Below are 26,728 nucleotides of genomic sequence, written 5' to 3' on the forward strand. Positions count from 1 at the left end.
CCTGACTTGGAACTATATTGCTGTTCCTTCACTGTTACTGGGTCAAAACCCTTCCTCACAGCACTGTGGGTGTACCTACCTCACATGGACTGCAGCGGTTCAACAAGGCAGCTCACCATCCCCATGAATGAATTTTTAAAAAGCAATTACATTGGAACAGGATTAGGCCATTCACCTCCTTGAGTCTTTCCGCCATTCACTTGGATCATGACTGCATTATAATTCCATCTACCTGCCTTGGTTCTATATCTTTTAATAACCTTGCCTAAAAAAAATCTATAGATCTCAGTTTGGACATTTTCAATTGACCTAGCATCAACAGCACTTTGAGGGAAAGAGTTCCAGATTTCTGCCACTCTTTGTGTGAAAACGTGCTTCCTGACATTACCCCTGAACAGCCTAGCTCCAATTTTAAGGTTACAGCCCTTGTTCTGGGCTCCCAGAACAGAAAAGTTGTTGATGATTTTTCACCATTTCATCACTCCACCCTCCACTGATATTTCCATGATTTATGCTGAGAGATTTTCCTAACACTGAGTTTTGTTGATTAAGATCTAGTGAATCATAGACCAGGTATTTGCATATGGTGTCACCATTAGTTTGGAGAGTTAGCAGGTGAATCAGCTGCCTTCTTTTTCTTAGTGCAAGCCCAACAATCCCTTACTGGATTGTTTATCCCACCCACAGCTGTTCCCAGGGACGCACACCGAGACAAACATCAACTGCTGCTGGAGGACTATCAATTCGGTGAAAGACGCCCTTTGGTCTGCCCGAAACCTGCTGGTCTTCCAGCGCAAAGAGTTGTCCACCAACAAATGTTGCAGACTGGCCCATTCCAAGGTCCAGGACTACGTGCTGAGGGACACACTAAAGCTTGGGGCAGCCTCAGCAAAGGCTCAATGGGGAAAGACCACAGTGTAAGGTCCCCCCACAAAGCTGAACTGAGGGGCTGGATCCATGAGAAACCCCTCGAACTGTATCATTAATATTTTCATTTGCTGTAAATGTAAAACTGTAATTGGCATGACAATAGTGAAAGGGAAGGGTTGTGAAGAAACTCATGATAGTATAGAAGGAAACTGATCTCCCTTGCAATGTTTGTATTTTTTGGTGCTGTTTGAAACTGTTTGGCAATGTAATTTTTGCAGATTTTTATGAATAAAGTATATTTTGGAAATAAAAAAAAAATTCACCCATGAGAAACAAAACAGCCTACTAGTGGCAAGAAAGAACCAAGTTTTTTTAAAAATAATTGTTCATCAGAACTCTTAACTTACAATTTTTACTACATCATAGTTTGAAGGGGTAAAAACAGAGACTTTTAAGCCAAAATAATAAGTTGGAGCAACTAAACAGGATACGACAGGATCAGAGAGATGGGTTCTGCCTGTATGATGTGTAACTGCCTGAACTCACGTACCGTGCAGGGTGAATACACATATATGAAGCCTACAAAGGCTGCCCTTGAGAGCTTGAGAGTCAACAGGATACACACTGCAGCATTCGTGAGCAAGAAAGTATTCTGGAGCTGATGTTCCAGAGGGTGATCACACCACAGGTTGCTCGAAGTATAGAAGCTGGAAAGGGAGCGTGGGTGATTACTGGCAGACAGAGAGACAGGTGAGAGCAGACAGGAGATTATCTGTGCCGCTGGATTTGTCTAATTAGGTATACTTATTTGAGGACCAGTGATGTGGATGAAAAGGTAGACACAGAGAGGGTAACCATGAGCACTGAGAGGCAAATGGTTAGCTATGAGGGTAACAGTACAGATAGTATGAATAGGTGAGTGGTGATTGTGGGGATTCCATAGTCAGAGAGAATATAGGAGCATAGAACTTAGGAGCAAGAGTAGGCCATTCGGCCCCGCAAGCCTGCTCCGCCATTCGATAAGATCATGGCTGATCTGGTTGTGGTCTCAATTCCACTTTCTTGTCTGCACGCACCCCCCCCCCCCCACCCCCACCCATAAACCTTGACTCTCTTGTCTATCAAAATTCGATCTAACTCAGCCTTGAATAAACTCAATAACACAGCCTCCACTGCTTCTGGGGAAGAGAATTCCACATACTAATGACCGTTTGAGAAAAAAAAATTCTGCTCATCTCCGTCTTACAAGGGAGACCTCTTATTCTTAAACTGTGCCCCGTTGTTCTAGTCTCCCCCACAAGAGGAAACATCCTCCCAGTATCCACTCTATCAAGTCTCCTCAGGATTTCATATGTTTCAATAAGATCACCTCTCATTCTTCTAAATTCCAATGGGCACAGGGCCAAACGTTCAACCTTTCTTTATAAGTTCAGCTCTTCACCCCCGGAATTAGTCGAGTGAGCATTCTCTGAACTGCTTCCAACGCAATTATATCCTTCTTCAAATAACGAGACCAAAACTGTACACAGTACTCCTGATATGGTCTAACCAAGGTTCTGTACAGCTGCAGTAAAACTTCCCTATGTTTGTAATCGATTCCCCTTGCAATAAATGCCAACAGGCCATTTGCCTTCCACTTGCTGTACCCACATACTAACCTTTTGTGATTCATGTACCAGGACACCCAGATCCCTCTTACCACTGAGTTCTGCAATTTCTCTCCACTTAAATAGCATACAGCTTTTCTATTCTTCTTGCCAAAGTGGACAAGTTCACACTGTCCCATGTTATACTCCATCTGCCAAATTTTTGCCCACTCACTTAACCTATCTATATCCTTTTGTAGACTCTTAACCTCCGCTTGACAACTTACGTTCCTTCCTATCTTGGTGTTATCAGTAAATTTAGCCATCATACATTCAGTCCCTTCATCCAAGTCATGGATTTAAATTATAAATAGTTGAGGCCCAAGCACTGATCCCTGTGGCACTCCACTAGTTACAGCTTGCCAACCCAAAAAAGACTCAATTATCCCTACTCTCTGCCTCCTGTTAGCTAATCAGTCCTTTATCCATGCTAATATGGGGTAGTCGAAGAGACTTAGTAGTTGGCAGGAAAAAAGACAGAGGCGCAAGGGGAGAGCCAACTGTGCAACAGCCCCGACAAACAAATTTCTCTGCAGCACCTGTGGAAGAGCCTGTCACTCCAGAATTGGCCTTTATAGCCACTCCAGGCGCTGCTTCACAAACCACTGACCACCTCCAGGCGCGTATCCATTGTCTCTCGAGATAAGGAGGCCCAAAAGAATATGGGGTAAATAGTTTCTTTGTTGACGTGATCCAGAGTCCCGAATGAAATGTTGCTTCCCAGGTGCCAGGGTTCAGTTCATCATGGAGCGAATGCACAGGTCTGAGTGGAGGTCAAAGCAGCCAAAGTTCATGTGGGATACAATGGCACAGATAGGAGTTGGTTTGAGGTTATGCAAAGGGATTTCAAAGAGCTAAATTCTAGATTAAGAAGCAGAATTTTCAAGGTAGTAACGCCTGGATTACCAGACAGGGAAATGAAGATTAGGATTGCCAACACGTGGCTGGAGCAAATGGTGTAGAAGGGAGGGCTTCAAATTCCTGGGAGACTGGGACCACTTTGGGAGCCAGGGAAGGCTGTTCAAACAAAATAGTCTCCATCTAAACACTTGCAGAAGGGTAAATAGGGCAATGGGGTAAAATTAAACTAGTTGGGGGAGTAGAAAGGCCAATGGGACATATAGACAGGGTGGGGACAGTTACCCAGAAAAGAGTTCTGTATATGAATGCATGTAGTATGAAAAATAAAACAAGTGAGTTAGAAGCACAAATTCAGCTTAAAGGATATGATGTAGTAGCTATTGGAGAGAGCCATTAAAGGGGAACCTGAATATGTGGTGTACTTGGATTTCCAAAAGGCATTTGAAAAGGTGCCACATCAAAGGTTACTACACAAAATCAGAGCTCATGGTGTAGGGGGTAACATATTAGCATGGATGGTGTATTGGTTAGTTAACAGTAAGCAGAGAGGGACTAGCGAGAATGAGAAATTAAGAGAATGAACATTGATAAATCCCCTGGACCTGATGATCTACATCCCTGAGTGTTGAAAGAGGTGGCTGTAGAGATAGTGGATGCACTGGTGATCATCTTCCAAAATTCTATAGATTCTGGAGCAGTTCATGCAGATGGGAAGGTAGCAAATGTAACCCCACTATTTAAGAAAGGAGAGAGAGAGAAAGCAGGGAACTACAGACCTGTTAGCCTGACATCAATAGTAGGGAGAATGGTGGAATCTATTATAAAGGATGTGATAACTGGACACTCAGAAACTAATGGTAGTATTGGGCAGGGTCAACATGGATTTATGAAATGGAAATCATGTTTGACCAACCTGTTAATAGTTTTCTGAGGCTGTAACAAGCAGAATATATAAGGGAGAACCAGTGGATGTGGTGAATTTGGATTTTCAGAAGGCTTTCGATAAGGTACCACACAGGAGGTTAGTAAGCAAAATTAGAGCACATAGCATCGGGGGTAATAGACTGAGAATTGGTTAACGAACAGAAAACAGAGAGTAGGAATAAATGAGTCATTCTCTGGTTGGCAGGCTGTGACTAATAGGATACTGCAGGGATCAGTGCTTGTGCCCCAGCTATTCACAATCTATATCAATGATTTTCAAATTTGCTGATGACATAAAATGAAGTGGGAATGTGAGTTGTGAGGAAGATGCAAAGACACTGCAAAGGGATTTAGACAGGCTATGTGAGTGGGCAAGAACATGGCAGATGGAATATAATATGGAAAAATGTAAAGTTATCCACTTTGGCAGGAAAAACAGAAATTCTGAGTATTTCTTAAATGGTGAGAGATTGGGAAGTGCTGATGTCCAAAGGGACCTGGGTGCCCTTGTTCTTAAGTCACTGAAAGCTAACATGTGGTGCAGCAGTTAGCACCGCAGCCTCACAGCTCCAGTGACCTGGGTTCAGTTCTGGGTACTGCCTGTGCAGAGTTTGCAAGTTCTCCCTGTGACCGTGTGGGTTTCTGTCGGGTGCTACAGTTCCCTCCCACAGCCAAAGACTTGCAGGTTGATAGGTAAATTGGCCATTGCAAATTGCCCCTAGTGTAGGTAGGTAGTAGGAGAATGGTGGGGATGTGGTAGGGAATATGGGGATTAATGTAGGATTAGTATAAATGGATGGTTGTTGGTTGGCACAGACTTGATGCGCTGAAGGGCCTGTTTCAGTGCTGTATCTCTCTATGACTAGGTGCAGCAATTAGGAAGGCAAATGGTATGTTGGCCTTTATTGCAAGAGGATTTGAGTACAGGAGTAGAGAAGTCTTGCTGCAATTGGAAAGAGCCTTGGTGAGATTGCAGCTAGATTATTGTGTATAGTTTTGGTCTCCTTACCTAAGGAAGGATATACTTGCCATAGAGGGAGTGCAACCAAGGTTCACCAGACTGATCCCTGGGATGGCAGGACTATCCTATGAGGAGAGTTTGAGGAAACTGGGCCTATATTCTCTAGAGTTTAGAAGAATGAGAGGTGATCTCATTGAGGCATACAAAATTCTAACAGGGCTTGACACAGTAGATGCAGGAAGGATGTTTCCCCTGGCTGGAGGTTCTAGAACCAGGAAATACAGTCTCAGAATAAGAGGCAGGCCCTTTAGGACTGAGATGAAGAGGAATTTTTTCACTCAGAGGGTGGTGAATATTTGGAATTTTCTACCCCAGAGGGCTGTGGAGTCTCAGTCATTGAGTATATTCAAGACAGAGAGCAATGGATTTCTAGATATTAAAGATATCAAGGGATATGAGGATAGTGCAGGAAAATGGCATTGAGATAGAAGATCAGCCATGATTTTGTTGAATGGTGAAGCAGGCTCGAGGGGTCGGATGGCCTACTCCTGCTCCTATATCCTATGTTCTTATAAAAGTAGGGAAGTTTCACTACAGTTGTACAGGGCATTGGTGAGACTACATCTGGAGTACTGTGTACAGTTTTAGTCTCTTTACTTAAGAAAGGGTATATTGCATTAGAAGTAAATCAGACTGATTCCTGGGATGAAGCAGTTATCTTATGAGGAAAGGTTGGACAGGTTGGACCTGTATCCATTGGAGTTTAGAAGAACGAGAAATGGTCTTATTGAAAAATATAAGATCCTGAGGAGACCTGGCAGGGTGAATGCTGACAGAATATTTTCCGTTATGGGAGAGACTAGAACTAGGGGACACAGTTTAAAGATTAGGGGTCTCGCATTGAAAACGGAGATGAGGAGAATATATTTTTCTCTCAGAGGATCATTATTCTGTATAATTCTCTTCCCCAGAGAGCAGTGGAGGCAGGGTCATTGAATATTTTTAAGGCTCAGTTAGATAGATTCTTGATTGACAAAGGAGTTAAAGGTTATAGCAGGTAGACAAGAAAGTAGAGTTGAGGCCACATTCAGATCAGCCATGATCTTATCAAATGGTGGAGCAAGCTCCAGGGGCCAAATGGCCTACTCCTGCTCCTAATTTGTAAGTTCGTATGATTGGCTACAACTTGACTAATGATTGGAAGCTAAATATTGTAAGGTATAGGATCTTTAAAAAGGACAGGGAAATTTTGAAAAGTGGAGTAGTGGCAATATTAACAAAAGACACAATTTAGGGTGATCAGCCTGTGGAAACAGTATAGCTAGAGTTAAGGAGCAGCAAAGGATGTAAGGCTCTGGTAGAAGTTGGAGATACGTAATAGTTGTGATGTGTAATTACAGAGATCAGGGAAGCATGCAGCAAAAACAAATGGTTACAATGGGAGATTTTAGTTTTCACATGGACTGCATCAAGGAGAACAGCCCAAGTAGTGAAGGCAATGAACATCTAGAATGTTTTCTAGAACAATTTGTTTCAGAATCGACAAGCAAACAGGCCATACTGGAATGAGTGATGAGTAAGACAGCAGAATTAGTTAACAGTCTGACGAAAAGGGATCACTTTGCAAGTCATGACTATAATATGATTGAATGTGATATCTGACTTGAGATGAAGAAGGCACAGTCACAAACAAAAGTTTTTAATTTAAGTAAGGCAAATTTTGAAGGGATGAGAACACATTAAGCGCATTAAAATAAATGGGCTACCACTACCGGTAAAATTGCAAAGAAAAGTATTTTGATCACTTTACATTAAGAAAATCAATCATAACATTTATAGCATAGTGTCATAGAGTCCTTTGGCCCACCGCGTCCATGCCGACCATAATGCCTATCTATACTAATCCCATCTTCCTGCATTAATTCCATATCCCTCTATGCCTTTCTCATTCAAGTACCTGTCCAGATGCCTCTTACATGTTGCTACTGTTCCTGCCTCCACCACCTCCTCTGGCAGCTCATTCCAGATACCCACTATTCTTTGTGTAAAAAAATTACCCCTTTGATCCCCTTTAAACCTCCTCCCTCTCACCTTAAATCTATGCCTTCTAGTTTTAGTCACCCCTACCATGAGAAACAGACTCTGGCTATCTACCCTATCTATGTCTCTCATAATTTTATATATCTCTATCATGTCCTAGAAGAAGATTGTTCAGCCTATCATGCCTGTGCCAGTGGTAACTCTTCAAAGCTGCTTCTGGTTGCTGAGCCAGCATCAGTACAGACATATTAAATTTCTATATTAAATCTTAGTTTTATATTAAATCATAATTTCAGAAACATTATCTTTTGAGTTTTCATGGCAGCATCCAACAACAGTCTGTTTTTACCATAAACAATATTAAATTTAAAGCAATTCAAAAAAAAACTGGAACTTCACCTCAATCTCCTGAAAAGAGCTATTAATCATCGCAATCAGCATATTTAGAAGGACAATAACCATTGTCACATGGTATACGCCATACAAAACGTAGCCAATGTTCTCAATAAATTTGTGACTATAATTGATGACCACAGACTTGACTTCTGATAATCCAAATATAGCCCAAAACAAAGTTTTAAAACTTTCTTCAACACTGAAAGAAAAGCAAAAAGAAATAATAAAAAAAAATTGGATCCATTATGCATATCAATTCAATACACATTCAAAATTCAAATATAAAAATTATCAATACAATAGTGCAGATACATTATTATTTGCAAAAGCAAAATACTGCAGATTCTGGAAATCTGAAATAAAAACAGAAAATGCTTGACATACTCAGCAAGTCAGGCAGCATCTGCAGAGAGTGAAACAGAGTTAATGTTTAAAGTTAATGACCTTTCACCAGAACTGGAACATTTTAGAAATGTAACAGGTTTTAAGCATGGACAGGACAGGGGAAAGTGGCCAGGAGGGAGAGAGGAGGGGAGGAAAGAACAAGAGGGAAAGTCTGTGATTAAATGACAAAAGGGATGATGGTGCATGACAAAAGGAGATGGTTAGGGGACAAGTAAAGATACAAAAGGTGGGTCGAGGGGAGGTGTAATTGGCAATAGCAGAATCATCACCAACAATGTTTTTGAAAAAATGGGAACAGTAGATATGATCTGAAATGGTTCAACTCAATGTTGAGTTCGGAAGGCTGTAAAGTGCCAAATCAAAAGATGAAGCATTGTTCCTTGAGCTTAGGTTGAGCTTCATTGGAACAGTGGAGGAGGCTGAGGACAGAGAGGTCAGAGTGGGAGTGGGGTGAATAATGTACAACGACAGGCGAATGAAAGCTTGGGTCACTGCTTTGATCTCCACAATTCAGAGACCACATTGTGAACAGCGAATATGCTATACTAAATTGAAAGTACATTTAAATGGCTATTTCACTCAGAAGGAACGTTGCCTTGGACAGTAGAGACAGGAGGTAAAAGGGTAGGTGTTGTATCTCCTGTTTTTGCATGGAAAGGTACAGAGGGACGGTAAGGGGCTATTGGGGTGACTGAGAATTGAACCAGGGTGTTGCGGAGAGAATGGTCCCTTTGGAATGTTGAAAGGAGAGGGGAAGTTGTGTTTGGTGGTGGCATCACACAGGAGGTGGCAGAAATGGCAGAGGATGATCCACTGAATGTGGAGACTGGTGGGGTGGAAGTTAAGGACAAGGAAAACCCTATCGTGGTTCTGGGAAATAGGGGAGGGGTTGAGAGCATAAGTGTGGGAAATGAAACAGACACATTTGAGGGCACTTCCAACCATAATGGAGGGAACCCTTGGTTGAGGATAAGGAAAGGAATATCGGAATACTAGTATGGAAGAAACCATCAACAGAACAGATCAGATGGAGATGGAGAAACAGGGAGAATGGAATAAGGTCCTTATGGGAAGCGGGATGGGAGAAAGTGTACAAATCAGTGGGCTTAGAGTGGACATTAATTGATAGCCTATCCCCAGAAATGGAGGCAGATAAGTTGAGGAAGGGAAGAGTTGGAGCTGGAACTTGTGAATGTGAGGGAAGGGTGGAAGTTGAAAGCTAACTTGATGAAATTTTCCAGTTCGGGGTGAAAGCAGGAAATGGCACTGATATAGTCATCAATGTACGAAAAAAAAGAGGTGAGGACGGGGACCTGAGTGGGAACAAAGAAAAGACAGGCATAGGTCGGACCCATATGAATTCCCGTAGCAAACCTTTTGTTTGGAGGAAGTGAGTGGAGTCACAAGATAAGTTGTACAATATGAGAACAAGCTCAGCCAGGCAGAGGAGGGTAGTGGATGGGGACTGCTTGGGCCTCCATTCCAGGAAGAAATGGAAGGTCCTCAGGCTGCCTGGGTGAGGAATGGAGGTGTTGAGGGAATGGACATCCATGGTGAAAAAGATACGGTTAGGGCTAGGAAATTGGAAATAATTAACAACAATAACATATATATATAATATATATATTTTATTACATTAAAGGTTCTATATAATATATATATTATATATATAGAACCTTTAATGTAATAAAATGTCCCAAGGTGTTTTACAGCAGCATTATGAAACAAAATAGGACACTGAGCCACACAAAGAGATAATAGGTCAGATGACCAAAAGCTTGTTCAAAAATGTAGATTTTAAGGAGTGTCTTAAAGGAGGAAAACAAGGTAGAGAGGCGGAGAGGTGTAAGGAAGGTATTCCAGAACTAATGGCCTAGGCAACTGAAGGAGAGGTCACCAACTCACTATCTCAAAGCAGTCCTTGTCTGCAATTCTATTTCATCCTTCACCACACCTGTAGTGTTGTGTACTGTTTTGGTCTCCTTGGATATATTTGCTTTAGAAGGAGAATAATGGAGGTTTACTAGACTGATCCTATGAGGAAAGATTGAGTAGACAAGGCTCTCACCCCGAACTGGAAAATTTCAGCAACTTAGCTTTCAATTTCCACCCTTCCCTCACCTTCACATGGTCCAGCTCAGACTCTTCCCTTCCCTTCCTCAACTTATCTGCCTCCATTTCTGGGGATAGGCTATCACCTAATGTCCACTATAAGCCCACTGATTTGCACACTTTCTCCCATCCCACTTCCTACAAGGATGCTATTCCATTCTCCCTGTTTCTCCATCCCTGTCATATTTGTTCTGCTGATGTTACATCCCATACTAGCACTTCCGACATTTCTTTCCTTTTCCTCAACTAGACAGGATCAAGAGGTCAGAATTAGAGGAGCATAGATATCTCATAGGGGGTCATGGGGCTGGAGGAGATTACAGACATAGGGGTGAAGCCATAGAGGGATTTGAAAACAAGGATGAGAATTTTAAAATCAAGATGTTGCTTGACTGGGAGCAAATGTAGGTCAGCAAGCACAGGGATGATATGGGAACGGGACGTGGCGGAAGTTAAGACACAGGCGGCAGAGTTTTGGATGACCTCAAGTTTTCGGAGGGTAGAATGTGGTCGACCAGCCAGGAGCACATTGGAATAGTCAAGTCTAGAGGTAACAAAGGCATGAATAAGGGTTTCAGCAGCAGATAAACTGAGACAGTGGTGGGGTCATCAGAAGATTCGTGAAAAGGTAGGTGGAATGTAACTGGACAAGGGGATAAAAAATAGAGTAATTGTGAACTTAGAACACCATGAAAAACCCAGTTACATCTTATTCAACAAGTTGTTACTTTTTCAAGCGTTCTTACAGCGAGACTAATAGGGTAAAAGGATACGTTCTCGTCGGTTCAGTGATTTCTATTTGACTGCAGTCTGTGGGGACATCAACAGTGTACCCTGTGGAGAAGTATAGAATCACTGACAGCAACCTCCAGATTTCCAAGTTTAACTGCGCATATGCAGACTCCAGAAGTTGCTGTCAGTTTCAGATGAATAATGATGGTGAATGCTGACAGTTTTGCTGTCATTACTATCACAAAATCCATCCTATATGTTTCAATGAGATCACCTCACTGTTCTTCTTAACGTTAGGCAATACAGGCCTCGTCAACTCAGTCTCTCCTCATAGGACAATCCCCAAATGCGAGGATCAGTCTAGTAAACCTCCACTGTTCTCCTTCTAAAGCAAGTATATCCATCTAAGGAGACCAAAACTGTACACAATACTCCAGGTGTGGTGAAGGATGAAATGGAATTGTGGACAAGGACTGCTTTGAGATAGTGAGTTGGTGCTGCTGAAGAAAGAGGTCAAGAGTGGCATGTGGTGGTGCATGGTATTGAGAACATGACAACAGCAGTGATTTGAGGAATGCTGAATACCTTGGAAATATATGTAATCATGGGTGGATCTGAAACATGCAGGGTGGAACTTCAGTTGGAATCCACATGGAATAAGTCAGAGCCTGAGACAGTTGTTGAGGAAAGAGATGTGGCCATGAAAGGAAACGTTAGTAGATACCTGATCAAACATGAGAAGGGAAGCGGAAAACAGTGAAGGTGAACAAGGGAAAAGTGGCATACGGAAATCATGTCAGAGAGAGGAGCAAAATTTCTACAATGTTGGCATTCCTGTAAGAGAAGTGGCAGTGGATTAAACACTAACACGAAGCAAAATACTGCAGATGTTGAAAATCTGAAATAAAAACAGTGTTACGACCAGGTGAGCAATGTCTAGGGGTCTTTTGCTATCTTTACTTGGTCTTATTGTAACAGGCTTTAATTTTTAAACACACTGTGTTTTGAGCTCCCCTTTGTGTGAATCCTTGTTTCAATTATAAGGCAAAGAACTGAGCACAAACAGGCTTTCTTTGGTTTAAAGCAGAAAGATAAAATTTCTTCAACCTTAAACTCTAATATGGTTCATGCTTATGGATATACGACGTGCCCACGTTAGCATGCACACGCGATATAAACATGCAAAATAGGGACAGAAAAGCGAAAAGATAAGTAGAACAGTTTGAGGCAATATCTTGTTACTATTTCTCGAGCTCACTGTAGTCCTTGATTGAAGGTACGGTCTTGTGTTTTGTTGGGGCCCAGTATTAGTATTAAACCTTGTTCACGTAGGAAACCTTTTCTCTCTCTGAGTTTACGTGTCTTCAATAGTTTCAGTTCCCTAAGAGATGAGCAGGCAGACAGGAGAGGAGATGTTCTCGCTTCCAGGAGAGGTCTTTACTCCATGACCACACGGCTTTGTCTCCATCAATTCCCTTTGTTGGGAGTTCAAATTCTAAAAAGCTCACAAGGTGCCCAGCAGGTTGGGTATGTGACTAGTTCCTTATATGGAACAGTCTCTTCACATTGTTTGTTGTAGGTTCAAATTTCTCCGCAACAACCAGTTAGCCATGTGACTAAAACTGGTCTGACCACTTCTGCGTATTGGGGAAGCAACTGATGGATCCGCATTGTTTCAACATTGTCTCTTACCATGGAAATGTCTTTCCGGTCAGGGCTTGCAATTTTAAGTTTTAATGTTCATGTGGCGAAATAATGTATGCCTCAGTCTTGGCAGGTGGGGTTTACCTGACAATAGAAAATGCTGGAAATACTCAGCAGGCCAGTATTAATACAATATTATTTAGGTAAAAACCACCTGTTACTTGCTATTAATGCACAGCTTCGAGTCTAATATCTGAATAGAGAAAATATGGCTGGGGATTTTTACGTTGAAGTCTCAGCCATTCAAATTACACTTTTCTTCCTTCTAATTTGGAGCTGTTTTACTCCCCTCTGGCTTTTCTAACATTCTTTCATAGCCTATCTGAGATGATCTGATGTCATCCAGCAATTTTCATTGTTTTCTAGCTTTAAAAAAAGCTTTACAGAAACCCTTAAGCTTATTGACTGCATCTTTGTATTTGTTCAGTGATTTTTTTCCCCCTGTTGTTCCCCCTCCTTTGTTTTGGTTAGTCCTTTGGGCTCACTTCATTGAATACGAATAAAAGGTTTCTATTTGGAACCCATGTTTTCTCTTTTTAGATGCTGACAGACCTGCTGTTTATTTCCAGAACTTCCTGTTTTTATTTCAAATTTATGGAATGTGCTGTTTTTCTTTATATCCTTGACTTTTATAACTCTACTCTTTCAACATGTTCTTTTAAGGATTTGATAGGGTAGATGGAGAAAAACCATTTCCTCTGGTTGGGGAAGCCCAGAACAAAGGGCTATAACCTTAAAATTAGAGTTAGGTTGTTCAGGGGTAATGTCGGGAAGCATTCCTTCACACAAAACAGGAAATATCCTTGGACCTGCAGTCACATGGCTACACCTACTAAGTGTTAAAAGGCCGAGAATAAGATTGTCAGACATAATAGCTTCCAACGCCAAGTGGGATGCAGAAAGACTGCAGAAAGTTTGCCAGTAACCAAATATGGATGGATGGAGAGATACTAGCCCTTTGTAAAGTCTCATGAAACAAGACTTTTGGTTTAGTCATGTCATTCCAAATGTGACTCTCATTGGTGGAAATAAAGTTACATACAATGATATGAGGAAAGCACATCCACTCAGTCCTGTGCCTTGTCGATATTTTGCACTACTTTGGCATCCCTGTTAACCCTTGTTGTCTCACTAAACTATTATCTCATCAAGGCATGACTTCATTGTCTAGGAAATGACATAACTCAAACGCTGTCTTTAACATGAAAAAAAAATCAGGATGATACACCGTGAACATAAACTGCAATCAATTTGCTTCTTACAATTTTAGCACTGGGTTTATCACTTGACAGATTCAAGTGTAATATGATCTAGCACTCATCGATAATAAATTCAGCCTTTAAATAATCTAAAGATGGCAGAAAAGATTGACGATGAATGGAATTTCTCAATGTTAACCAACCAGTGTTTTCTTAATAATGCTGAGAAATTACTGAATCTGGATAAGGACACAAAATAGGAGTGTTAGATAATTAAATGTTGGCCACTTAATCATGAACACAGATGTGTTGCTACATCTGGGTACAACATGTACTGTACCAGGAATCCCCTTGTCACGGTTGAGGTAATGGATATTTTAGTCCACATACATAAGTGAGGCTGTCATTTTCCAAAGAAAATTGCTGCTCCAGGATGCTCTTCTGTGTGCCACAAAATGCATCAAGATGCACATTTGTCTCGGTTAACAACTAACACAAGTAGGATAGCAATTGTACAAATAATTTGAAAGCCTTTCTGGAGTACCATCAATAATACATGACTATTTCAGAGGAAAGTGGAAGTACGTGGCCCAAATTCACTCATCATCCTGCCTCTGTATCAATTAGTGAAGCAGATTGTTTTCCTCTTATTTTTGTGTAAGAGGATAAAAATCCCTCTATTTTCTCATATTCTCTCTCATATTGCCAGACAATTATCCACAGACAGTAAGGTAGATAGGTAGCCTGCTTCCCATATTACAGCAATGCAGTTTTGAATTAGAGCTAGTGCAGCCTGGGGTAAACTGTTTCACTGCTTTTCCTTTCCTAAGGTGCTAATCTATTAACACCCACCAACCCCCCACACCATCATCCAACCACCCATTCTCAACATAGATGAGATCAGAAACTCAGCAAGATGAGCAGATTGAACCAGTGGGATCAATTTTGACTTTTGGGCAACCAATTAACCACAGTGAAGAGGCAGCCGGGGTTTAAAGGCATATTTGTTTACATCAGGTCAGCAAGCTTTGGGGAACAAAAGCTCTTCCAATGCAGCTCACTGGATTAAGCCTTGGACACCATTGAGATAATTGCAGAGGGGTTCTGGGTGTTGGGGGGAGAGGTGCGGTGGGAGGAATGTTTGACCTTTTCCAACCTAAAATCGTCGTAGGATCTGAACTTGCATATTAAAATAGGCCTACCGCCTAAAACAGGCAGGTGCTTTGGGCATCCATCGGTAGGAATATTTCAAAATAGTGCTAGCCACAGATTCAAGTGTAATATGATCCAGCACTCATCAATAATAAATTCAGCCTTTAAATAATCTAAAAATGGCAGTAAAGATTGAAGATGAATGGAATTTCTCACTGTTAACCAACCAATGTTTCCTTAATAATGCTGAGAAATTATTCAATCTGGATAAGCATACAAATTAGGAGTGTTAGATAATTAAATGTTGGCCACTTAATCATGAACACAGATGTGTCGCTACATCTGGGTACAACATGTACTGTACCAGGAATCCCCTTGTCACGGTTGAGGTAATGGATATTTTAGTCCATTAAGACTAAGCCCCCATGTTAATGGGGCAGTAAGGCTAAGCTCCCATGTTGATGGGGCAGTAAGGCTAAGCCCCCATGTTGATGGGGCAGTAAGGCTAAGCCCCCATGTTGATGCTCATACTGTTCCAAGTGAAACAAGATAAAATTGACCCCAGTGTTTAACCCCACTGTGGTATGTTGTGTTGGCGTTTCAGTGCATTGTGCCATTACACCGCCCAACAATGGAAAACACTGAGTGAATAATTTATTAGAGATATTATAAATCTCAGAGATTAGATTCATTTCTAGACTCATGGGGATTAAATTGGTCTCTGGTGAAATTGCAGAATGAGCGATAATAAATCAGCAGCTTGTTTTACATTGTACCCAACATTCAAAAATCGGATACAGTGTAAAAGGGGCTCCCGAGCACCGTAATATAGTACATTGGGATAAAGCAAGCATCACTGATTTTTTTTTTGATAAATAAACAGGCATGCTAATAGCCACTTGAAATTAATTCCAAATACAGTACACACATCTACATTTCATGTGCATCACATACATATACTGGATTATATGGATTGTATGCCATTTCTATAAGCAGAGATGGGCACTATGTATATGCCTCAGATGACAGAAAATTAAAGCCTGGGAATTGACAGTCACATTGCAATGAATGCAAATGCTACTTATGGGTTAAATGGTAATGCAAATAGTAGTAATGTAAGAAGTGCCTCATTATTACATGCTCCTAAATTACTGTCAAGAAGAAATGGCTTTTCAAAGTTATATTGCTCAGGTCATATATCAGCCTTGTTGAACTCATTAACTGGTAGTTAAATCAAACGTGGAATGCTTTACAATACTCACAATTTACACACAGTTTGGAGAGACTGCACACTACTTGGCCATAATGACATGTGATATGCTAAATAACTGACCTATTAAACATTTTCACGAGAGAGGACATTGGATTCAGTGCTCCATTAACAATTGGCTAAGGAACATCAGCAAAAGGAGTGAGGGATTGCCCATAAGGTAAGGTACACTTTGGAGCCACTACCCAAGTATTGGATCTATCATTTCAGACACTGCTACCTGAGAGTGAGTGAAGATAGTGCCTTAGGAGGCTGAGACTGTGGTGCCTTTCATAATCTCTGGACGTTCCAAAGTGTTCCCCAGCCAATGCAGAACTTTTGAATTGTAGTCATTGTTCTAATGTAGTGAAATACAACAGATAATTTGTGCACAGAAAGATTCCAAAAACCAAAACGAGATAAAAATAAACTAGGTTTCTTTTTAGTAATGCTGGTTGAGGAATAAATTCGGCCAGGACACCAGGAGAACTCCCCTGTTCATCTTTTAATAGTGCAGTTGGATATTTTATGTCTAACTGAGAAGACAGGCAGGGCCATACTTTTAGCATCTCATCCGAAAGAGGGAAGCTCTAACAGTACAGCACTGCACTGAAGTGTCAGCCTATATTATGTGTTCAAATCCCTGGAATGGGACTTGAACACGACCGTCTGACTCAGAGTGCAAACAACTTGGCTCAGTTGAAGCACTTTCAGAGGCTGTGACAAAGATATGTCATTTCAATGAACTCCTCAGGACATATCCAATCATTCACATGGCACTGCAGTTATCTGTCAATCTCACCGTGGCTCTCAATTTTTGTGTGTGGGTCCTTCTAGACTAGCACTGATATCACAAGAAATACTGCCAGTTTGATGTCCACAGGAGTATCAAGGAGATGACAGATTATCCAGTAAGGTCAGCACATTTATTACTTTCCTACTGATCAGCAATACCAGCATAATAAAGCAGCACAATTCTCTAGATTAGCCAGCTTTCTAAAAATGTATACAGCCAGTCATTATACACATATCAACATCCTGGGGGTGACCATTGGCCTGAAACTTAACTGGACCAGCCATATAAATAGCATGGCTACTAAAGTAGGTCAGAGGCTGGGAATTCTGCAGCAAGTAATTTACCTCCTGTCTCCCCAAAGCCTGTCCGCCATCTACAAGGCACAAGTCAGAAATGTGATGGAATACTCTCCAATTTCCTGCATGGGTATAGCTCCAACAACACTCAAGAAGCTCGAAAGCATCCAGGACAAAGTCGCCCGCTTGATTGTCACCCCATCCACTGCCTTCAACATTCATTCCCTTCACCACCGTGCACAGTGGCAGCAGTGTGTACAATCTACAGGATGCACTGCAGCAACTCAGCAAGGTTCCTTCAGCAGCATCTTCCAAACCAGCAACCTCTACCACCTAGAAGGACAAGGGCAGCAGATGCATGGGAACACCACCACCTGCAACTTCTCCTCCAAGCCACACATGATCCTGACTTGGAACTATATCGCTGTTCCTTCATTGTTGCTGGGTCAAATTCCTGGAACTCCCTTGCTAACAACATTGTGGGTGTACCTACACCAGATGGACTGCAACAGTTCAAGAAGGCAGCTCACCACCACTTTCTCAAGGGCAATTAGGGATGGGCAATAAATGCTGGCCTGGCCAGCGATGCCCGCATCATGTGAAAGAATTAAAAAAATTGCAGTTAGGGCCCCTGTACACAATGCTATGTCTTATGTTTTTGCTTTATTCCATCAACAAGCTGCCTTCTGACCCCCAACATAGAATCATGCAGATTAATGCCTGATTCCACAGGAACCTCATGTTGCCTTCATTTTAAGGCAATCATCTGTGTCACCCTAATTTGAAGGGGCATGGAGAGTAGATCCTGCTGTCTTCACAGTCCAGAGTGTCTGCAGCCACGGCATGCGGTAAGTCCATTGAGGTGAAGAAGGAGCTGCGGGACCCGAGAGAAGTCCTGTGAAAAGGTGCCCCGAACACCCAAAACATCCACGAACGGCCCCCCCGGCCGCAACTTCAAAGCGCCCGCGGGAGATGGCTCGGAGAGCATCTGCAGCGCACTGTCGGCAATGCTGCATGCCTTTATTTAAACCACTGCAAAAAAAAAAACCCTTAGCAAATGTAATCACCTCTAAGTCTGCCAAATGATGCTTCACCTCCCGAAGGACGTGGATGAGCTTTCCGGACGTCGATGGTGGGCACTGAGGAAATGGCTTATTACCTGCACCAGATTCCACCCCCCCTCCCCCCCACCTTTACCCCCCTTCCACCCCCCCCACCCCCGTCCCCTTCCCTGCTCCACCCTCTCAGCTCACCCCCTCACAACCCCGTCCCAGCCCGCCCCCCCCTCGCACCATCTTCACCCCGCACCCCCTTCCCCTGCACCCCCCCCCACCCCCTCCCTCTACCCCTCCCCCTTGCATCCCCTCCTCCCACCGGCACCATCCTACACCTGTGTAGGGGCCCCAACAACCCCACTGCCTTGTGGGCGTCTCGGGAGAGACCAAGGCTAAGGGAGTAAACCCTAACAGAAAATCCGGAGCGGAACCCCGTAGGCGGTCATGTGTCACCTTTGGCATGTTTCCGGCAGTTCCTGCAGCCATACTGGTGCCAAACGTCGTGTCCTGCACTCCTTTGGACCCCACCAGAAAGGCCGAGAGGGGGGTTTTGACGACTGGGCAACTCTCAACCTCCATAAATTTGCCCAGGCATGCGCCATGGAGAGGTCACTCCATAGTTGCCTCACAGTGACTGAAACAACACGGAAGGCAGCAGTTACGGGTTATAAGTCCAGATAAATTGGCGTAGAAACTGGGCGCCACGGGTTGCCTTTGTCGGTGGGAGAGGTCATTGCACCTCACTGGACAGCTACCGCCCGCCTCAAACCGGGCAGCCCCCGGTCAATAAGGTTCTGTCCCGCCACAGTCTGCCTGCTTCAATGGGTGCTTGGAGCTCAGGGTCATTGCCCGAAAGGTGGACTGATACACCGCACCAAACAACATGAAAAAAGGAAAGAAGGTACCAGCCCTTCGCTTCGCAAGCTGGAACGTCAGAACTATGTGTCCTGGCCTGTCGGAAGACCTTACACAAATCAACGATTCTCGGAAGACCGCCATCATTAACAACGAGCTCAGTAGACTCAATGTGGACATTGCAGCACTTCAGGAGACTCGCCTCCCCGCGAGTGGCTCTCTAGCAGAGCAAGACTACACCTTCTTCTGGCAGGGCAGGGATCCTGAAGAACCAAGACAGCATGGAGTGGGCTTCGCCATCAGAAACTCCTTGCTCAGCATGATAGAGCCTCCCTCAAATGGCTCGGAACGCATACTGTCCATCCGACTGCTCACCACCTCTGGTCCAGTACACCTACTCAGCATCTATGCTCCAACACTCTGTTCCGCACCTGAAGCTAAAGACCAGTTCTATGAACAACTCCATAACATCATTAGCAGCATCCCCAACACCGAACACCTATTCCTGCTGGGGGACTTTAATGCCAGGGTTGGGGCCGACCATGACTCATGGCCCTCCTGCCTTGGGCGCTATGGCGTTGGAAGGATGAATGAGAACGGGCAGAGACTGCTTGAGTTGTGTACCTATCATAACCTCTGCATCACCAACTCGTTCTTTCACACTAAACCCTGTCACCAGGTTTCATGGAGGCACCCAAGATCACGTCGTTGGCACCAGCTAGACCTCATTGTCACAAGGCGAGCCGCCTTAAACAGTGTTCAAATCACACGCAGCTTCCACAGTGCGGACTGCGACACCGACCACTCCCTGGTGTGCAGCAAGGTTAGACTCAGACCAAAGAAGTTGCATCATTCCAAGCAGAAGGGCCACCCGCGCATCAACACGAGCAGAATTTCTCACCCACAGCTGTTACAAAAATTTCTAAATTCACTTGTAACAGCCCTTCAAAACACTCCCACAGGGGATGCTGAGACCAAGTGGGCCCACATCAGAGACGCCATCTATGAGTCAGCTTTGACCACCTACGGCAAAAGTGCGAAGAGAAATGCAGACTGGTTTCAATCTCATAATGAAGAGCTGGAACCTGTCATAGCCGCTAAGCGCATTGCACTTTTGAACTACAAGAAAGCCCCCAGCGATTTAACATCCGCAGCACTTAAAGCAGCCAGAAGTACTGCACAAAGAACAGCTAGGCGTTGCGCAAACGACTACTGGCAACACCTATGCAGTCATATTCAGCTGGCCTCAGACACCGGAAACATCAGAGGAATGTATGATGGCATGAAGAGAGCTCTTGGGCCAACCATCAAGAAGATCACCCCCCTCAAATCTAAATCGGGGGACATAATCACTGACCAACGCAAACAGATGGACCGCTGGGTTGAGCACTACCTAGAACTGTACTCCAGGGAGAATGTTGTCACTGAGACTGCCCTCAATGCAGCCCAGCCTCTACCAGTCATGGATGAGCTGGACATACAGCCAACCAAATCGGAACTCAGTGATGCCATTGATTCCCTAGCCAGCGGAAAAGCCCCTGGGAAGGACAGCATTACCCCTGAAATAATCAAGAGTGCCAAGCCTGCTATACTCTCAGCACTACATGAACTGCTATGCCTGTGCTGGGACGAGGGAGCAGTACCCCAGGACATGCGCGATGCCAACATCATCACCCTCTATAAAAACAAAGGTGACCGCGGTGACTGCAACAACTACCGTGGAATCTCCCTGCTCAGCATAGTGGGGAAAGTCTTTGCTCGAGTCGCTCTGAACAGGCTCCAGAAGCTGGCCGAGCGCGTCTACCCTGAGGCACAGTGTGGCTTTCGTGCAGAGAGATCGACTATTGACATGCTGTTCTCCCTTCGTCAGATACAGGAGAAATGCCGTGAACAACAGATGCCCCTCTACATTGCTTTCATTGATCTCACCAAAGCCTTTGACCTCGTCAGCAGACGTGGTCTCTTCAGACTACTAGAAAAGATCGGATGTCCACCAAAGCTACTAAGTATCATCACCTCATTCCATGACAATATGAAAGGCACAATTCAACATGGTGGCTCCTCATCAGAGCCCTTTCCTATCCTGAGTGGTGTGAAACAGGGCTGTGTTCTCGCACCCACACTTTTTGGGATTTTCTTCTCCCTGCTGCTTTCACATGCGTTCAAATCCTCTGAAGAAGGAATTTTCCTCCACACAAGATCAGGGGGCAGGTTGTTCAACCTTGCCCGTCTAAGAGCGAAGTCCAAAGTACGGAAAGTCCTCATCAGAGAACTCCTCTTTGCTGACGATGCTGCTTTAACATCTCACACTGAAGAATGCCTGCAGAGTCTCATCGACAGGTTTGCGTCTGCCTGCAATGAATTTGGCCTAACCATCAGCCTCAAGAAAACGAACATCATGGGGCAGGATGTCAGAAATGCTCCATCCATCAATATTGGCGACCACGCTCTGGAAGTGGTTCAAGAGTTCACCTACCTAGGCTCAACTATCACCAGTAACCTGTCTCTAGATGCAGAAATCAACAAGCGCATGGGTAAGGCTTCCACTGCTATGTCCAGACTGGCCAAGAGAGTGTGGGAAAATGGCGCACTGACACGGAACACAAAAGTCCGAGTGTATCAGGCCTGTGTCCTCAGTACCTTGCTCTACGGCAGCGAGGCCTGGACAACGTATGCCAGCCAAGAGCGACGTCTCAATTCATTCCATCTTCGCTGCCTTCGGAGAATACTTGGCATCAGGTGGCAGGACTATATCTCCAACACAGAAGTCCTTGAAGCGGCCAACACCCCCAGCTTATACACACTACTGAGTCAGCGGCGCTTGAGATGGCTTGGCCATGTGAGCCGCATGGAAGATGGCAGGATCCCCAAAGACACATTGTACAGCGAGCTCGCCACTGGTATCAGACCCACCGGCCGTCCATGTCTCCGTTATAAAGACGTCTGCAAACGCGACATGAAATCGTGTGACATTGATCACAAGTCGTGGGAGTCAGTTGCCAGCATTCGCCAGAGCTGGCGGGCAGCCATAAAGACAGGGCTAAATTGTGGCGAGTCGAAGAGACTTAGTAGTTGGCAGGAAAAAAGACAGAGGCGCAAGGGGAGAGCCAACTGTGCAACAGCCCCAACAAACAAATTTCTCTGCAGCACCTGTGGAAGAGCCTGTCACTCCAGAATTGGCCTTTATAGCCACTCCAGGCGCTGCTTCACAAACCACTGACCACCTCCAGGCGCATATCCATTGTCTCTCGAGATAAGGAGGCCCAAAAGAAAGAAGGAGAGTAGAAGAATTTGTTTTCTTTTATTCTTTCATGGGTTCTGAGCATCACGAGCAAGGCCAGCATTTGTTGCCCATCCCTAATTGCCCTTAAGAAGAATGGCGCAGAGATCAAGGGTATCCTCTGTAGCCATGGCTCTGACACTCTTCCATCAACCACTGAAAGAAGTATGGTGCAGGTACAACAGGCTCCTGTTACAATGAGAATGACTATTGAATACAGCATTGTGATCTTGATGTAGCGCTTCAGCTGTCTCAACAGATCCGAGGGCACTGATAGTACATTTCGACCAGAATCTCAAGAAAAGTCTGCAACATCACTCTAGTCTGCAAACAGGTGCTTGCCTGGAGGAGGAACAGTAGAATACCAAAGCCATGACAGAAGAAGAGGACAGCAATGACAATGAGAAAATAGATGCCAAAACAACCACTGCAGTAAGGAAGGTTTGTGCATCAGGTGCTAATCCATCATATTCCAATGAGTGCTTGAACAGTTCAATTTCTTTAACCTGCAAAACGTATGCAAATTAACCATCTCCAAACAACTTTTTCCTATATACTTCGTCAAATACTATTTATTTCCATCTTTTCTTGTGGTCATGCATTATTTTAACTAATGATTTATAAATACGCAGCACAATGTTCAAATTATGTGTAAGCATTTGTTTCAAACATTGTGAGTTCTATAAATATTGGCACTGAGTTGCAACAATGGTCCTTTTTCACTTGTGTGGCTTTCTTGAAACAAGTGACTGTCCAACAGTTTCTTCTCCTCAGGGATTATGTATTGGAAGGACTTGGCTGGCTCATAGAGTTTCATTGCCAACTTGCTGGAATTCTGGCAGCATGAGCTGGATATTCTGACGGTTATACATCGCAGTCAACCATGTCTGGTACTGTGCTATCTGCATGTTACTGCCTGGATTTTGGAATGTTGTCTATCACTTGCACAAAAATGGGCAATGGCCTAAATATGGTGTCATTCTGAGAGCCAACTGCTAGATCAATGGCTGCTACACACATGCCACTGCTGCAAGGTATTCCCTCAACATGCCACAGGTGTCTTTGAGTGAAATGGTGAGCAGTTTTGAAGTCTGACAAAGACAGCATTTTGGGGTTGGAGTTCAAGGTCTCTAAAGCAGTTATGTAAGCATTCATGAGTTATAGTCCCTTTGTGCCTATGGCCTGCATCGGTGACTGCTTCACTGCAGATGCCACTGAAGATGTTATGCACTCCATTGCAGACTGCAATGCTGATGACTATTCATCGAGGACTGCAGCAATCCTGGAAGTGAAAGCCCGTGTGTTCTTCCTAAGATCATAAAAACCGAAAATGCTGGAAATACTTAGTAGGTCTGGCAGCATCTGTGGAGAAAGAAACAAAGTTAACGGCCGGGATTTAATGGGAACTGGTGGGAAAGAGAAGGCGGAAGTGGAAGTGGGTGGCAAAGGCCCTCCTGCTCCGACTCCCATTCCCAAAGTAACTTTTCACCGGCCAGCCAGTTAACCGCCGGTAGGCGGGGCATCTGTTCACTCAGCATTCGAAGGTGGGATTTCAGTCGAAGGCCTTGTCATCACCTGACGCGAAAGTAATTGATGATGACATGTTTAAAAGACCGCCAACACCCGAGGCTTAATGCAGATGTCTGATTTTACAGCTGTCCTCCCAGCAAATGCTATCAAAGGACTCAGGCCTGCCAGCACCCAGCTGCCAGAGACCCTCCAGCAATCAGCATCTTTGGACAGTGCAGGACTCCATCCAGGCCACAAATGCTGTGATCTCCCTCTTGTCTGAATGTGTGGCCTCCTCCATCAAGAGATTGGTGACAGTGATGGAAAGCCATATCCAACAGGCCAGTCAGTGGATGCTGGAAAAGCACACAGACCTGCATATCATCGTCTTGCCCATGAGCTCTATCCAGCAGTGGCAATGCGAAAGAGAGGGACGAGGCTCCTGCAGTCTCCACCACATCCTTGCCCTTCTCAGGCCAACAGAGAAGTGCAAGTGTGCCTCACAGGGGAGGAGCAGCAGCTGTCTTCTGCTTCGGGGGCTCCTCTCAGGCACTCCTGAAGTGCAGATTGGCTCGTCAGCCCCTCTGCCAGTGACACCAGCGCCGCGAGTTGCCACGATGACAAAGAAAGCTCCTGCACCTGTGCAGCAGCTACTCAGCATGCCTGGGCCTGGAAGGCCTCAGGCAGCCACAGGACAGCTGACAAGGTCATCCCAGGCCATGGGGTGACAAGTTCAACAGCCTGCCTCCACCACAGCTGGCAGTGAAAGGGGAGCGCCATGTAGGAGCACTCGTAAAATAATTAAGTAAAGCACTAGATGTAGTTGGGCTTCACTGGTGAACGGACAGTTAAAGACTCTGCTTGTCTCAGATGACTTTTGTAATAAATATTGGATTTGGCTTATGTAAGTTTCCATTGTTTGTTGGTGACCTTCTGTCAGTGCAAGAATGGCAATGGATTGATGCAAGGGCTGTATGGCTGGGGGTGGCCAGGGTTTGTGCATTCATCCTTTGCACATTGTTGAAGCACCAGTTGCAAATGGACAATGGGCTCTGGACTAAGAGCAGAGGTAAGTGGCATTAGTGTAGGTGGAATGTGGTTCTTTATTTGACTGGCTGACTGCAGTGGTAGGGGTCAGGCAAAACAAGTGAGTATAGGAGCCTCCCAAATCTCCCTTGAGCCTTTGTCATTGCGCCCTCCATGTGGCCCCTCATGTCTTTCAGGATGCTGCAGCTGGTCTTCAGATTCCTTATCTTCCTCCTCATCTGCGGACTCCTCACTCTCCACTAAGTCCTCATCAGCCAAGACCTCTCCCCTTTGCAGTGCCAGGTTGTGGAAAACGCAACAAACCACCACTATCCAGGAGACCCTTGTTGAGGCATAATGACGTGCCCCACCTGAACGATCCAGGCACCTGGCTCTCAACATAAGCAGACCGATGATCTGCTCGATGATGGTGCAGGTCACCCCATTGCTCATGTTGTAGTGTTCCTCAGCCTCCATCATAGGGTTCCTCACAGGTGTCAGCAGCCATTTCTTCTCTGGGCATTTTTTGTCAGCAGGTTTCCATCTTTGAAGGCATGTGGGGGGAAAGGGTTGAAAAGCTGTGGCACCTGTGAGTGTGACACTGCATCTTCAACATCTGGAGGTAGCTCCTCCTCTGTCTGTTTACCCTTGCTGTAGGGTACCTTCATCTCCGAGCTGGCACCTGCTCGTGGTCCGCTCCGCGGCCTTCAGACACTTGCCCACCGGGAGGCTGCCCCTGCAGCTGGCTAGGAGGTCTCTGCTGTCCCGATGCGTGAGCCTGTACCTCCCCTCCTCTGAGGTTCTCCTCCTTGCTGGAGGACCCTCCACCAGAATGCACGATGTTCATGGTACTTTGTCACTGCCACTCCGACTTGCACACCCTGCTAATAGCTGCTCCAACGCTCCCACCTTTCCGACCCCTCTATAGTGCGGCCCCTGCCAGAAGCACAATCTCATCAAGGAGGCCAGAACCCCAAATCAATGGCTGCCCAATTCCTTTCCACTGAATAACAAGAAAAGCCTTACTCCATGGTTGCCAAGTGCAGCAATGGCAACAGCTGTTGCCTCGTTGCCAGCCTTTAAAGGCTGCCAAGGCTCTGACACCCCATGTCCCCTGTGCACTTAATGTTAAATCTGTCCGGCCAATTAAATCGTGGTCAACTGCCTTGATCACTCACTAAACTGCCGCTCAATTGCTGATTATTAAAATGAAAATAGAGTTGCCCTGCATCTTGCCATCTGCCACTAGTAGAATTCTGCCAAGGCGAGATGGCATGGGGCTCCATACGGATGCCATCCCACCTAATTTTATAGCACCGCCCCTCCACCCAGCCTTCATTGCATTCCGCTTCTGGATCATTAAATCCCAGCCAACATTGATGAAACGTTAACTGATAACATTAACACTGATTCTCTCTCCACAAATGCTGCCAGACCTCCTGAGTAATTCTGGTATTTTCTGTTTTTATTTTAGATTTCCATCATCTGCAGTATTTTGTTCTTCCTCAGACTTTGTTTTACACAGCCACATGTAACTAGATACCCAGCTCTGTTTGTAAGCAGGTCCTGTGAGGTCTGAATCCCTAAGTACTGCAGCAGGGCCAGGGACAATATTGGATCACCAGTAACAGGTGCCTGACATGGAGCAGCCAACTCGATA

General features: G+C 44.6%; 1 protein-coding gene across 2 annotated transcripts in view; it reads right to left on the reverse strand.

Annotated features, from left to right (window-relative positions):
* LOC137371444 (short transient receptor potential channel 6-like) overlaps positions 1 to 26,728 on the reverse strand; it is a 204,424-nt gene that overhangs the window by 37,303 nt on the left and 140,393 nt on the right. For both annotated transcript variants that reach the window (XM_068034060.1, XM_068034059.1), the window contains exon 8: positions 7,702 to 7,897. In XM_068034060.1, the coding sequence (XP_067890161.1) occupies positions 7,702 to 7,897 (196 nt within the window). The remainder of the gene's footprint in view (positions 1 to 7,701; positions 7,898 to 26,728) is intronic.

The sequence above is a fragment of the Heterodontus francisci genome, chromosome 6 (genome assembly GCF_036365525.1).
Source record: "Heterodontus francisci isolate sHetFra1 chromosome 6, sHetFra1.hap1, whole genome shotgun sequence".
Lineage (NCBI taxonomy): Eukaryota > Metazoa > Chordata > Chondrichthyes > Heterodontiformes > Heterodontidae > Heterodontus > Heterodontus francisci.